At 34.5% G+C, this 13,929-nt stretch overlaps 2 protein-coding genes across 2 annotated transcripts; one reads left to right on the top strand and one right to left on the bottom strand.

Moving 5' to 3' along the window:
• Positions 1-5,941: 5,941 nt before the first annotated feature.
• On the top strand, positions 5,942-9,567 carry LOC103844873 (pentatricopeptide repeat-containing protein At4g14190, chloroplastic). The gene is made up of 3 exons (XM_009121698.3): positions 5,942-6,229; positions 7,727-8,237; positions 8,362-9,567. The coding sequence occupies exons 2-3, from the start codon at positions 7,893-7,895 to the stop codon at positions 9,478-9,480; spliced, it is 1,464 nt and encodes a 487-aa protein (XP_009119946.1). The 5' UTR covers positions 5,942-6,229; positions 7,727-7,892; the 3' UTR covers positions 9,481-9,567.
• A 1,000-nt stretch (positions 9,568-10,567) lies between these two features.
• On the bottom strand, positions 10,568-13,274 carry LOC103844872 (IAA-amino acid hydrolase ILR1-like 3). The gene is made up of 3 exons (XM_009121697.2): positions 11,411-13,274; positions 11,184-11,315; positions 10,568-11,116 (listed from the first exon to the last, which is right to left on the bottom strand). The coding sequence occupies exons 1-3, from the start codon at positions 12,176-12,178 to the stop codon at positions 10,730-10,732; spliced, it is 1,287 nt and encodes a 428-aa protein (XP_009119945.2). The 5' UTR covers positions 12,179-13,274; the 3' UTR covers positions 10,568-10,729.
• Positions 13,275-13,929: the final 655 nt, after the last annotated feature.

The following is a 13,929-nucleotide window of genomic DNA, read 5'->3' as shown; positions in this document are numbered from 1 at the left end:
GTCTCGTGGACGACTGAATTATAAGTCGTCTGTATATAATTAAATCTTGAAGTTTTTTTTTTCAATTGCAAAACTAACCTATGACGACTTAACTGTAAGTCGTCTACTTTTAAAAAAATATTATTATTTTAATTTTCACTAGACGACTGAAATGTAAGTCGTCCAAAAAGTCAAACTTCTGAAATAATCCAGTCAAATGCAAAACTAACCTCTGACGACTGAAATGTAAGTCGTCTAGCTTTTTTGGAGTTTTTTTTAACCAAACAATAGTAGACGACTTAACTTTCAGTCGTCCGAAATAACAGATTTCAAAGTCAATTGCAAAAATAACCTCTGCGTTGACCAGACGACATATAGTTTAGTCGTCTAGACAACTTAGATTGAAGTCGTCCGCGTCTTCTCCACTAGTTTTTAAGTCTTCTACGTTAGTTTTTGAATAACTTGTATTTTTAAGAGTGATAAGTAACTTCAAGATATGTAAAACTCATATTTACAAAATATGTTCTCTCCCTTAGTTTTACTAAATTTGACTAAGTTTTTCAATGCAAACTTACAAAAAATATGATATGCTTTGACTAGTTACTATTGTTTGTTTCCATCTCTTACCAACATTCTTGTTTATTAAGATGAGAAAAAGGCCATTGGAGTTTATTATTGCATATGAGAGATCCAAAGATAAGAAAAAGGCTACTGAAGTCTATTATTTCATTGATTTGTAAATGTGTAAACACATTGTTAGCACATTTAATACATCTTGGAAAACATTATTACTGATTTTACAAAAAATTCACAACTAAAAGAGTATACATACAATTCATAAAACAGACCACAAACAAAACAATTATAGATCATTCATCTACAAAGACAAGCTTGGATTCCACTTGAGTAGACAAGACCAGACAACTTTTAAGAAGTCAAGACGACTTCTAAGAAGTCCAGACGACTTCTAAGAAGTCCAGACGACTTCCAGGATGTTCAGACGACTTTGCCAGAAGACTTTTAGGAAGTTCGGACGACTTCCAGACGACTTTACAGGAAGTCCAGACGACTTTTAGGAAGTCCAGACGATTTCCAGACGACTTCCAGATGACTTCCAGACGACTAACAAGTAAGTCGTCCCAGAAGTCTTCCAGATCTGAAAAACCTGCATATTAAATCCAGATCTGAAAAACCTGCATATTCAAAAACGTTCAAATGGCTTAAAAACAGAAAAAATGAGTGGAAGATTAGATAAATCTACCTTTACAGAACACACAAAAATACATATCTAAAAATAATAGATCTACCTTTAAATTAGTGGAAGATGAGTACCAAATAATTAAAAACCTGCAAAAAAAAATAGATTAGTAACAAAGACATGAGACAAAATTGAAAAATTCATATAAAGTTTGGTGTTTTCAAGTCAAAGAGATTAGAGTAGGTTTGGAGAGTTTTAGTTTGGGAAAAAAGTAAGAACTTTATACAACAAGAAGTTACCAAATGAAGAAAAATCAGACATAAGAACTTACCAAAACGCTCAGAAAAATCCAGACGACTTCCTAGAAGTCCAGACGACTTCCTGGAAGTCCAGACGACTTCCTGGAAGTCCAGACGACTTCCTGGAAGTCCAGACGACTTCCTGGAAGTCCAGACGACTTCCTGGAAGTCCAGACGACTTCCTGGAAGTCCAGACGACTTCCTGGAAGTCCAGACGACTTCCTGGAAGTCCAGACGACTTCCTGGAAGTCCAGACGACTTTGTCAGAAGACTTCCAAGAAGTCCAGACGACTTCCAGACGACTTCCAGACGACTAACAGGTAAGTCGTCCCAGAAGTCTTCCAGATCTGAAAAACCTGCACATCAAATCCAGATCTGAAAAACCTACATATTCAAAAACGTTCAAATGACTTAAAAATAGAGAAAATGAGTGGAAGATTAGATAAATCTACATTTATAGAACACACAAAAATACATATCTAAAATTAATAGATCTACCTCTAAATTAGTGGAAGTTGAGTACCATTTGATTAAAAACCTGCAAAAGAGATAGATTAGTAAGAAATACATGAGACAAAACTGAAAAATTCATATAAAGTTTGGTGTTTTCAAGTCAAAGAGATTAGAGAGAGGTTGGAGAGTTTTAGAATGATGAACATTACATTTTTGTTGCAGCCATTTGAGAGGAGGAGAGAGAATGTGTAAATTTTTCTTTATATAGGGAGACAAAAAATCCAATTAGATTAAATATTTTTGACTCAGACGACTTCCTGGACGACTTACATTTCAGTCTTCTGGTGAAGAAATTAAAACAGACGACTTACATGTAAGTCGTCCAGAAAAGTTTAATATTTTTAGCGGGAAATTAAATATTTTTAGCGGGAAACTAAAATAGAAGACTTTCCAGACGACTTACAAGTAAGTCGTCTGGACGACTTACAAGTAAGTCGTCTGGACGACTGAAATATACGTCGTCCGGGTAAATTATTCAACAGACGACTGAAATATAAGTCGTCCACACCCTAAACATAACCCCTAAACTTAATTATCTAATTAAACACTTCATAAAACCAAATCAAACTTGAAAAGTGTTTACTATACACAGAAATAAACACATATAGGTGAAAACTAATTTTTGAAAAAAACATTTTAGTTTTCCAAAATCTAACCCTAACAATACATACAATACTACAACATATGTTTGACAAACTCCTAAACCAAAGTATTTCATGATTCACTACTTCCACTCATATATCTTCAAAACAAATCAATTTTATCATATCTTAATTTATATCAGTTAAAACTGTTTATAATTACTTGATTTTTATTTTTTACGCATCAAAATATTTTTTACAAGATTTATAAATTATTTTTAAAATAAACTGGTACCAGACGACTTACACTTCAGTCGTCCAGACGACTTCCAACATCTCAGACGACTCAGACGATTTACTGGGGCTATATTCGTAAAAATGGCTTCTGTTTTTTTGTTTGGTCACAAGGGGCTGAGCTGTAATTTCACTAGGTTTTTAGGTTAGTTTTGCATTTGATTCAATTTTGGGTATAGGTTTGGAATTAAAATCAAGTTGTAGGTTAGTTTTGGCAAAAACCCCAACTTAAAATGATAATGTTTTAAATTTTTCAAAAGGTATAATCATAGATAATAAAGAATAACTTCTTGAAATGTAACACGGAAAAACAAACTATGTTATAAAAATTAAAGTAATCAAATATTTTGAAGTCTTAATTTAATAACAAAAAAAACTTAGTATCATAACATCCAAAAAATATTCAATATCAATAAAATTTACTAAAATAATATGATGGATGCTACCATGTATACAATTTACTAAAATAATAGGTTTATATTCACAATATATAACATTAAAATTAAAATTATATACTTAAAATATTTATAATAAATCAAAAGTATACATTCATAAAATAAAAAATATCCGCACGAATGTGCGGATCAAAATCTAGTTACTAATTAAGTAACAGAACTAGAGGTCAATGATCGGAATAATTAAAATTAAGGCTTTATCCCTTTTGTGTAGCTGTATATGAATATCGAATATTTTGTATCGATTCTTGTTGGAGCTACTATCAAAGAGTAGTTAGTGGTTTATTTAATGGTGTTTATATTTTAAACAAAAAATTGGTGTGTATATAACTTGACATGTTCATATGTTGGTCTAGTGTTACATCATCAGATTCATCACATTTAATTAATAGATTTTCAGTATTAATTTGTAGATAATATATAATCTACCTTCAGTACTTAATAGAATATTTTGTAGATAATATATAATTTGTAGATAAATAGTTAACTTAAGAATCTACTTTCAGATTCGGGACTTGAAAGCGTGATCTGATAATAATATAGGTTTCATAACCAGCGAAGAAAACAGAAAATGTGCCTGAATTGCAGAAACAAAAACTACTCCAAAATGGCTGATTCAGTTAGATAGTAATTAGAGGATGCTTAAAGATGATAACTAGAAATTTATAACTGTTGATGTGTCTTAATGACGACAAAGACTAGAACCGTTAAATATGATTACTTGCTGACTTGCTGTGAAAAAATATATTAGATTTTAGGGTTAACCATAGTAATACCGTGCAAATCAAATTATAGTAGACTCTACAGCGGTTAATTCCATGTACGTAATTAGTATTGCTAAATACTCCCTCTGTTCCTGAAATTAAGATTTTCTAAAGTATGCACGCTTATTAAGAATTTAATAAATTATAATTTAATTTATTTTTTACTTTATTATATACTTTTCAATAACTTTCTACCAATGAAATTTAATCAATTCAAATATTTTCAATTAATGGCTTCGAATGGGTAATGCAGATCAAAATATGCAGATCAACAGATAATGCAGATCAAGCAGAACAAATACAGATCATGCAGATCACGCAGAACAAATGCAGATCAAACTCGTTAAACTAATTTACCGAATCATCATATTTTATTGAATGAAATGTTTTGAAATCCAGATTAGACATTGACTTAGTATTGCAATTGGATCAATGGTCATACGGTCCAACCGGTTCAACCGAATTTTATATTTTAAGTTAATTTTAAATTAAATAACTATATATACATGCATAACTATAAAATTATTTTTATAATCGTCAAACCGGTCGGTCTGGTACGGTTTTCAAAACATTGAACGAATGATTTAATATATGTAAATTAATATCTAAACAAAAAAATACAAATTCTTATATATAAAAATAAATATTATTATTAAATTAAATACAATGAAAATTTGAACATTATATAAAATTAAGTTAATTACAACATACAATGAAATTTTTTAAATATATAGTATTTTTAGTTGTACATAATATATTTACAATAAATCAACTAGTAACATATATGTTTTTATATTTATCTAAGACTTATATCACTTTACATATTTTTATAAAAAATATCTTAAAGTTAATATATATTAAAACGAATAAATAAAACCAAAAACTTAATATTTAAAATAATTTTGTGGTTTATGAATGAAAAAGTGAAGTTATGTGTAGTACTTGTAGTTTCAAATAATTAATGTCGGACTCATGTCAGTTTTTTTTTATTAAACCCAAAACATAGCCGAATTAAAAATAGTTCTAATTTACTTCGAGTTTAAAGCAAAAAAAAAACAACAAAAACAAAAAAAACAAAAAAACTCATGAAAGTTCGATTTAAAACTGTATATGCCCGACAAATATTCAAGTAATTCAGAGGGGTTGAACAATTTTTATTTTTCAAATTTTAAAAAGAGTACCCGTTCAGTTTTTGTAAATTTTGGTGTAGTTTGAGTTTCATATTTTTTTGTTATGTTCTAATTAGATTAATTAGTATATTTATATATTTTATAGCATACTAAAATAATGTGTAAAATACTTTATACAGAATTTTTTTTTAAATTATGAATATGTCAAGTAAACATGTATATAGGTGTTTTTTAAAATATTATAGAACTTTTTAGTTTATAAATAAAGAAATGAAGTTATGTGTAGTATTTATAGGAAAAAGGACAAAAAAAGAAAGAAAAAATAAAAGAAAAAAAAAATCACCCATTGGGCCTCTGTTTTTGATCAGCCTCTTTTTTGATGTGTTTGCAGGACAATTTTTTTTACCTGTAAAATGTTCTGCATGGAGATAAAACTGCAGTTTATTTATTCTGCATATTAAAGATGAATGGACAAAAAAATGCAGATTAAACTGCATTCTATTTCTCATGTGTTTCTTCTGCATTTATACTGCATCACATTCATACCCAATGTTTTTCAAAAATATAAAAAAATACCTTAACAATATAGAAAATTTATCTTTGTGGAACAAGAAAAAAATCTAAAACATCTTACTTTCGGGAACGGAGTTAGTAGTAAATATGTTAAACTTAGGACATGACTGAATTTGAAGCTCTAGAAATGCTTAAGACGTGTACTAAAGCGTAACGAGAAATGCCATTACGCTTCTACAAAAATAATATCCTTACAATGTTAGTTTATTTTGATTTTGTCTTGCAGAAAATCAAAGAGTAGACTTTTTCAGAGTAGACTTTGAAAATACAAACTGGGGAAATAGATATTAGAGACAGTTACAGAAAAAAAAATAGATATTAGAGATCCTTAAAATCTCTTACGTGAGGGGGCCATATCAATTAGATAAAAATCTATTAATAGTCTGGTAATTGAGTAAATCTAAACTCTAATGGAGTTATTCAATTTCAGAAGAAAAATGAAGTTTTACACGGGGGGACAAACCGAATACTTTATTTTCTCGTGTATTCAAAGGGAGATATTTCAGGAATGCTTCACCCCTAGAACCCATTAGATCATACTCGTCATCTTATGGTTGGCGTAGTATTGTCTCTGCTAGATCTCTGGTTAGCAAAGGACTAATCAAAAGGGTGGGAACAGGATCATCTATATCAGTATGGAATGATCTTTGGCTTCCATCCACTCGCCCGAGACCAGCAAATAAAAATCAACACAATCTTTACCCGGACCTAACAGTGGATGCTCTCATCGATGGAACATCACGATCATGGAACCTACAGGTTATTCGGGCTCTAGTGGATCCGCAAGATGTGAAAATTATTCAAAGTATTCCTATCAGTAGATCTCATCTAGAAGACCGGAATGGATGACATTTTACAAACAATGGCAAATACACGGTTAAATCTGGCTATGAAGTGGAACGAGTATATCCGGATAGAGAAATAATGCCACCCCAGTTTGGCCCTTCGATAACACCTTTGAAGGCGTTTTGTTGGAAGTTACGCTGCCCACCCAAGTTGAAACATTTTTTATGGCAACTATTGACGGGATGTATAGCGGTTAAGAAAAATTTGAGGTCAAGAGGAATGCAAGGAGATACTGTTTGTGACCGATGTGGTGCTCCCGAGGAATCAGCTAATCATGTGTTTTTTGAATGTCCACCGGCAGTTCAGGTCTGGGCACTTTCACGGATCCCGATGAATCCAGATATTTTTCCGACTCAATCTTTGTTTACCAATATGGATCATTTATTTTGGAGAGTTTCTCCTGAAATGGAGGATCATTCATTTGCTTGGATTCTCTGGTATATATGGAAAGGTAGAAACAACAAAGTTTTTAGCAATTTGGATATGGACCCGAGAGATACTCTCAAACTGGCAGAAACGGAATCGTTACTTTGGGTGGAAGCACAAAATTCTCAGACTCAAGACATGGAACGCACCCAAATTCATGTATCTTCGATAATAACGAGTATACCAGGTAGATGGTGTTTTACAGACGGATCTTGGAAAAATGAGGATAGTTTTTCAGGACAAGGATGGTATAGTACCCTGGAAGGCTACGATGGACTAATGGGAGCAAGGAACACGAGAGCGAGTCAGTCGCCACTACACTCAGAGATAGAGGCCCTTATATGGGCAATGGAATGTATGAGGAATCTTAGACAAGCATGGGTTACTTTTGCAACGGATAATGCTCAATTGGTGAAGATGGTGTCGGAACCAGAAGAGTGGCCAGCCTTTGCAAGCTATTTGGAAGACATAAAAGTTTTAAAAAGGAGTTTCAACAGCTCAGAGATCATTCATATACCACGGACACAGAACTCAAAGGCGGACAGTCTCGCACGCAGTGCAAGAAAGCAACCGTCGTTTGTCGTCCATATGGATGCAGAGCTACCGGAATGGTTCGCAGAGTCTACATGAATCTGCTTTGTTTGCTGACAAAAAAAAAAAAATTGAAGTTTTACATGGGAGATCTCTCTATTTATTACCCAAATTAATCCAAACCCAATCAAAATACAAAATTGTTAACCGGTTTGTAAGCTCTATAAACCCGAACTCAAAGCAAAGCGTGCTAGAAAAACGGCTCCGTTTCATCCCAATTCATAATCTTAGAGAGAAGAAGTGATGGAGAATCTCACGGCGCAGTTTCTCCACAAGCTACCTCCTCCGCTACGGAACTCGAACATAAGGTTCCTCACTTCCTTAATCGCTAGACCCAATCTCACGTCCACTTCTTCCCTCCGCCGCTCGTCGCCGTTGTCTCTCGATTGTTCCACCCCCCAATCCACCTTTCTTCTCTCCGATATCCACCACAACCGGTTTCTCAATTCATTACTACAACGACTCAGCCATCCCGGTTCGTGTCCTCTACGGCTACTTCAAGAGGATGGAGACTGGAGCAAAGACCAATTCTTTGCCGTCATCCGATTCCTCCTCCCTCACTCCTCACGTCTCCACCACATTCTTCCTGTAAAATTTTTAAAAAGAACTTCATCTTTCTATATATATATATATATATATTCAAGAAAATCAAGAACTTATATATTCAAGAAAATCAAGAACCTCTCTCTATTTTCTAATGCTGCAATCTCAGGTGTTCGATGCGTGGAAGAAGCTAGAGCCTTCGCGAATCAACGAGGCTAACTACGAGAAGATCATTAGGCTTCTATGTGCTGAAAGATCGATGAACGAAGCTGTTCGAGCTTTACAATCTATGATGGATGATCATAAGATAAAACCGTCTTTAGAAATCTACAATTCTATCATCCACGGTTACGCTGACGGTGGTAAGTTCGAGGAAGCTACGTTGTTCTTGAATGGGATGAAAGAGAATGGTGTGTTGCCCGAAACTGAGACCTACGACGGTTTGATTGAAGGGTACGGTAAGTGGCGAATGTACGATGAGATAGTTTTGTGCGTCAAGAGAATGGAGTCTGAGGGTTGTGCGCGTGACCACGTTACTTATAATCTCCTCGTGCGTGAGTTTGCTCGAGGAGGGTTGCTTAAGAGGATGGAGAGAATGTATCAGAGCTTGATGTCTAGGAAGATGACTCTGGAGCCTGTTACTTTGGTGTCGATGCTTGAAGCTTATGCGGAGTTTGGGGTGTTGGAGAAGATGGAGGAGACGTATGACAAGGTTCTAAGGTTTGGGATTTGTCTGGATGATGAGTTAGTTAGGAGGTTAGCTTGTGTTTACATTGATAACCTTATGTTCTCGAGGCTCGATGATTTGGGTCGTGGCATTCGTAGGAGCGATCTGGCTTGGTGTCTGAGAGGACTATGTCATGCCTGTCTTGTGAGTCGGAAAGGTTTGGATTACCTTGTTAAAGAGATGAACGAAGCAAGAGTTCCTTGGACTACAACTTTTGCTAATATTCTTCTTTTAGCTTACTGGAAGATGGGGGATTTTAAGAGCGTTAATGAACTGTTACTCTTTGAGTTATGGAAGAGACGTGTGAAACTTGATCTTGTGACTGTAGGAATCGTCTTCGACTTGAGCGTAGCTGGGTTCGAGGGTACTGCAGTTTTTATGAGCTGGAAAAAGAATGGGTTTCTTGATAAGCCTGTGGAGATGAAGACTGACCCTTTGGTTCATGCTGCTTTTGGGGAAGGGCAGTTTCTCAGAAGCTGCAAAGAAGTGATGAAGCAAGAATCAAAGTCATTGACTTATCAATATCTACTAGAAGTTGTGGTTAAGAATCAGAAAAACTGAAAGTCAGTATGTTAATTTCAATGTATAAATTGCACAATAACTTTATTTGTGAAAGGTAAAAGTAACTAAGAGGCTTGCATTGTCGCATGATACAATGTTCCATATGCCACAATGATGTTGGTGAACCTATAGGCCATAGACATATATATGGGAAGAGCAAGAAAATTCAAACCAAAAAAGTACGAGAAAAATGGTGCCGATTAAGAGTTTATTCCGTTTAGAATAGGATGCCGAGGTTGTCCTTGGTCTGGTTTAGCGCAATCGTTAGTGAATCTGTCTCTGTGATCGTTGGTTAAATGTTTAGAATGAGAAAAAAAGTTGGAAAGGAAAATGTTGACGTGAAACAAAGAAGCATGACGCACCTTATAATTTTAATTTTAAGGTATGTAATAGATTTTGATATGCATGCCCGTGCGGGTATATATTTTTTTCTTTAACTTTTATATTGTCCAAAATTTATTTTATAAAATTGAATATATATTAAAAACTTACCAATATTAAATAATTGCTTAATATGTATTTTTAAGTACAAACAAATATTATATTATTTATTTTATATTGAGAAAATAATTATCTTTAATTTTTCATAACATTTTAATGTGTTTTGATAATATTTAGTAAAAATATATTTAACACTACGAGACACATATTACAAGGACTGTTTTCCTTATTAATTTGTCGTAATAAAGGAGTTACGACAAATTAACAAGAAATAGCGTTTCGGTGTAAAACGATCATCGTAATAAACATTACGATGAAAAGTATTCGTCGTAAAAGCAGAGAAGAGTTATTTCCGGATAAAATAGAAAACTTATACTAACAAGGGATTCTCCGATATCTCAACATATGAAAGGATTTAATCTAATTTACTATGAATAACCTATAGAAGGAGAGACCAAACCTTAGAACAAGGTCCTTCTGCTAAAACTCTAGAATTGGGTTCCTTGATAAGCCCGTGGAGATGAAGACTGACCCTTTGATTTATTCTTCTTTTGGCGAAGGTCGGTTTCTTAGAAGCTGCAATGAAGTGATGAATCACGATTCAAAGCCAAGGACTTATCAGTATCTAATTGAAGTTGTGGTTAAGAATCAGAAAAACTGAACTTAAACTGCACCTGCAAATGTAAGATGCATTACTTAACGGAACATTTTTGATTTGTCAAATTTAACTGTTTATGAAGAACAATAACTTCAGTCGTGAAAGTAAGTAACTAAGAGACTTTGGATCTGAGCTTTGGTCTTTTCTTCTTCATTGTCCAGACTTGGTTTGATTTTGGTGGTCTTGTATATACATCTCGGCTAAGGCAGCAAACACTGCTGATCCAATGGGAAGAACATTTTCATCAAGGAAGAAATAAGGTGAATGAACCGAATGCACAGAACCGACTTGTTCGTTTCTGATACCGATTCCTAGATAGTAACCAGGTATTTTCTGTTGATAGAAGGCAAAATCTTCGCCGGCCATTATCTTCTCACCCGGTTTGACATTCTCGGGTCCAACCAAGAGCTTCAGAACCCTTTCAGCGTGCTCGTGTAACTTGTGATCGTTCACAGTGGCTGGATACATAGGATGATCTTCTTCATGCATATCTATATCCGCTTGGCATCTATGTACTTGAGCTTCTCCTTCAACCACCTGTCAAACCAACAATGGGTTTCAGGCCTGGCTTGCTTTGCTAAGCACTAGGATGTTTTGTACCTACCTCTTTCATCCTGCGTCTCAACCAGCTCATGCCATGGGTCGTAAGACTCCTCAAAGTTCCCCCAAATTCTACTACATACGGTGGAAGCTCATCAGAAGCGCCGCTGCTTTTCATAAACGTAACAGACAGCACCTAAAACCCAAATCAAGTAGTAACTCAGAAGAAGACTTTTGCTAATTAAATGATGAGGAGGAGGAGGAGAAAGTAGACAAGATATATACACGTACGTAGCTTAAGAGAGGATCTGCTTCTCTGGAGACTATATGCTGCAAAGCTAAGATGGTAGATGAAGCAGCCAAGAGTGGGTCAACACAAGAAGAAGCTCCTCCACTGAATATTCTTACACTGAAAATGCTTGTAGAGGCCATAGAAGGACCAGAGATAATTGATACTTGTCCTGTAGGCAAGCCATGATGAACATGCATCCCAAAAATGGCTTCAGATTCACCCAAAGCACCCTCTTTTATCATCTGAAAAGCACCGGCGCCACCTTCTTCCGCAGGCTGGAAGAGAAGCCTCACTGTTCCCTTGAGCATAAGTTTGCGTTTGGTAAGCAACTTGGCAGCACCAAGGAGCATAGTGGTGTGAGAATCGTGGCCGCAAGCATGCATTTTGCCCTGGATTTTGCTCTTGTGATCCCACTCGACCAGTTCCTGCAAGGGGAGAGCGTCCATGTCGGCACGGAGAGCAACAACCGGAGGTGAACCGGACCCGATTTGAGCGACGATTCCGGTTTGGGCGACGGGGTAGGAGTAGGAGACTCCTAATTGGTCGAGCTCGCGGCGAATGAGGGCACTCGTTTGGTGCAACTCGTAAAGGAGTTCTGGGTTTTCGTGGATTTGTCTTCTCACGGAGACTAGCCAGTCTTTATCTGCCTCAGCTTCCAGTAGAAGACGCGGCGGGTACTCTCCATTGACGGAAACGATAACGAGCAATAGTAGAAGAAGAAGAAGAAGAAGAGGCGCTGAGTGTGGAATTGAGGAAATAGCAGCCATCTCGGGACTGGGATCAGCGAAAGGCAAAGAAGCTGTGATCGGAAGAGGTAGACGACGACGACGACTTTAGCCAAGGTTGGTGGCAAGTACCAATCGAACGCTTGCGAGATCACCTGACCACTGACGTCACGCCAAATATTACTATTACTCTTTCTTTCTTTCTTTTTTTGGGCGGCATTTCTCTTTTATTTTTTATAACTTTTTTTATTGAAAAGTCACACTCTTATATGCATTTTATTATAGAAAGTTTTGAAATTACAACATATTTGTGACATGGTTTTCTTTGTTTAAACTATATCTATTAAAATATTTACATTTGTTTGTATTTTATTTATTTCAAAATGTTAAAAATTAAATTAAATTTGTTTAAGAATTTAAACACTTTAGGCATGACTCTGCTTGTCTATATAGCAAACAGATTTGAGAAAAGAAAACACACAACAAAAATGTTGTCAGAATTGATTTCCTTTGTCTAATAAGAATAAAACCGCAATCATATAATTTCAAAAGTTATATATATCACTAGTCAATCTACAAGTCCAACAACAAACCAAATAACATATTAGACTATTAGTGATTCAAGGGGAAGATCTATGGATGTTTAAATAAATTAGGCTATTCAATCGAGCTCTTTATAAAGCTTATAACTTTTGTTTGTGAGTTTCTTAAAGAATCCAACAAGTGCGTTTACACGATAGGCCGTCGGTTAGCAAATTGTGTTGAAACTTTAATTTGATCTAGATAAACATATACCTTGGAGATCTATTCAGACCCAAAAGGGGAGTGTCCTCATGTCAAGACGCTTATTTTTTGTTGGTTTGTGGATAATACTCTCTGCTCAAATCATAAGAGTAACTTGTTTGAGTGTAGAGTACCTGAAATCTTATGCATAGGAGAAGAGAGACGAGCGTCAGACGGATAGATCGTTGGCAGAAGTTTTTAGAGTTCTCAAAGAGGTTTATAAAGGATTCTTCGGGCAAGAGGTTGAGACGGAGTTAGCTATTGCTGCGTCATCGCTCTGCACACCATAATTAATATGATCCAGTTAAATTTTTGACATAATATATACATGTCATTTTCTTATATGTATTGGATTTGGAGCTTTTAAGAAGGACTAGATTTTTTAACCGCGCTACGCGCGGATAAGATATTATATGTATTTCTCAATTCTAAAAAATAATGTATAATATTGTATTATATTATTTAAAGAATAGAAAATAAGACTACATAACATAAATATATTTTTTATATTTTCTTTGTGGAAATCATTATGTTGTTTGATTGTTGTACTTAATTCACATATTTGCATAGATATTTGTGATAGATGAATAACTATATTTTTATTATCAGTAAATAATATATATTTATTATATAATATAAGAAAAATGAAATTATTTACTTTTTAATAAACTTGTCTCATGTTGGGGACTCGGTTATAGACATATCATATTCGAATGAAACATTTTTACACTTATCAATGTTCTTAACAATCAATAAACAAATCTGAATATTAAAACAATATCTCATACGATCTCTTTGTGGAATAACTGCTTTGAAGAAATTGAATTTATGCATCAAAAAGGACTGGAAATGGATATGCATATGGGTTATCTAAGTCAGCTTTACAAAAAACTATTTATAGTTCATATATCATTTATGTCCATCCTATTTTTTTGTCCATCATTTCTTAAACATCTTGAAATAAGTAATGCTAATTAATAATAAACTTTTTGCTCACAAAATAAAAATCA

Source organism: Brassica rapa, chromosome A10 (genome assembly GCF_000309985.2).
Source record: "Brassica rapa cultivar Chiifu-401-42 chromosome A10, CAAS_Brap_v3.01, whole genome shotgun sequence".
Taxonomy (NCBI): Eukaryota; Viridiplantae; Streptophyta; class Magnoliopsida; order Brassicales; family Brassicaceae; genus Brassica; species Brassica rapa.
The sequence above is the reverse complement of the archived record's forward strand: the minus strand, read 5'-3'. Positions and strand labels throughout refer to the sequence as shown.

Coding starts and splice junctions, on each gene's coding strand:
- LOC103844873 (XM_009121698.3), top strand. CDS start 7,893: ATGGAGAATCTCACGGCGCAGTTTCTCCACAAGCTACCTCCTCCGCTA. Junction 8,238..8,361: donor GTCTCCACCACATTCTTCCT/GTAAAATTTTTA, acceptor CTGCAATCTCAG/GTGTTCGATGCGTGGAAGAA.
- LOC103844872 (XM_009121697.2), bottom strand. CDS start 12,178: ATGGCTGCTATTTCCTCAATTCCACACTCAGCGCCTCTTCTTCTTCTT. Junction 11,316..11,410: donor CAGATCCTCTCTTAAGCTAC/GTACGTGTATAT, acceptor TTTGGGTTTTAG/GTGCTGTCTGTTACGTTTAT. Junction 11,117..11,183: donor TGAGACGCAGGATGAAAGAG/GTAGGTACAAAA, acceptor TTGGTTTGACAG/GTGGTTGAAGGAGAAGCTCA.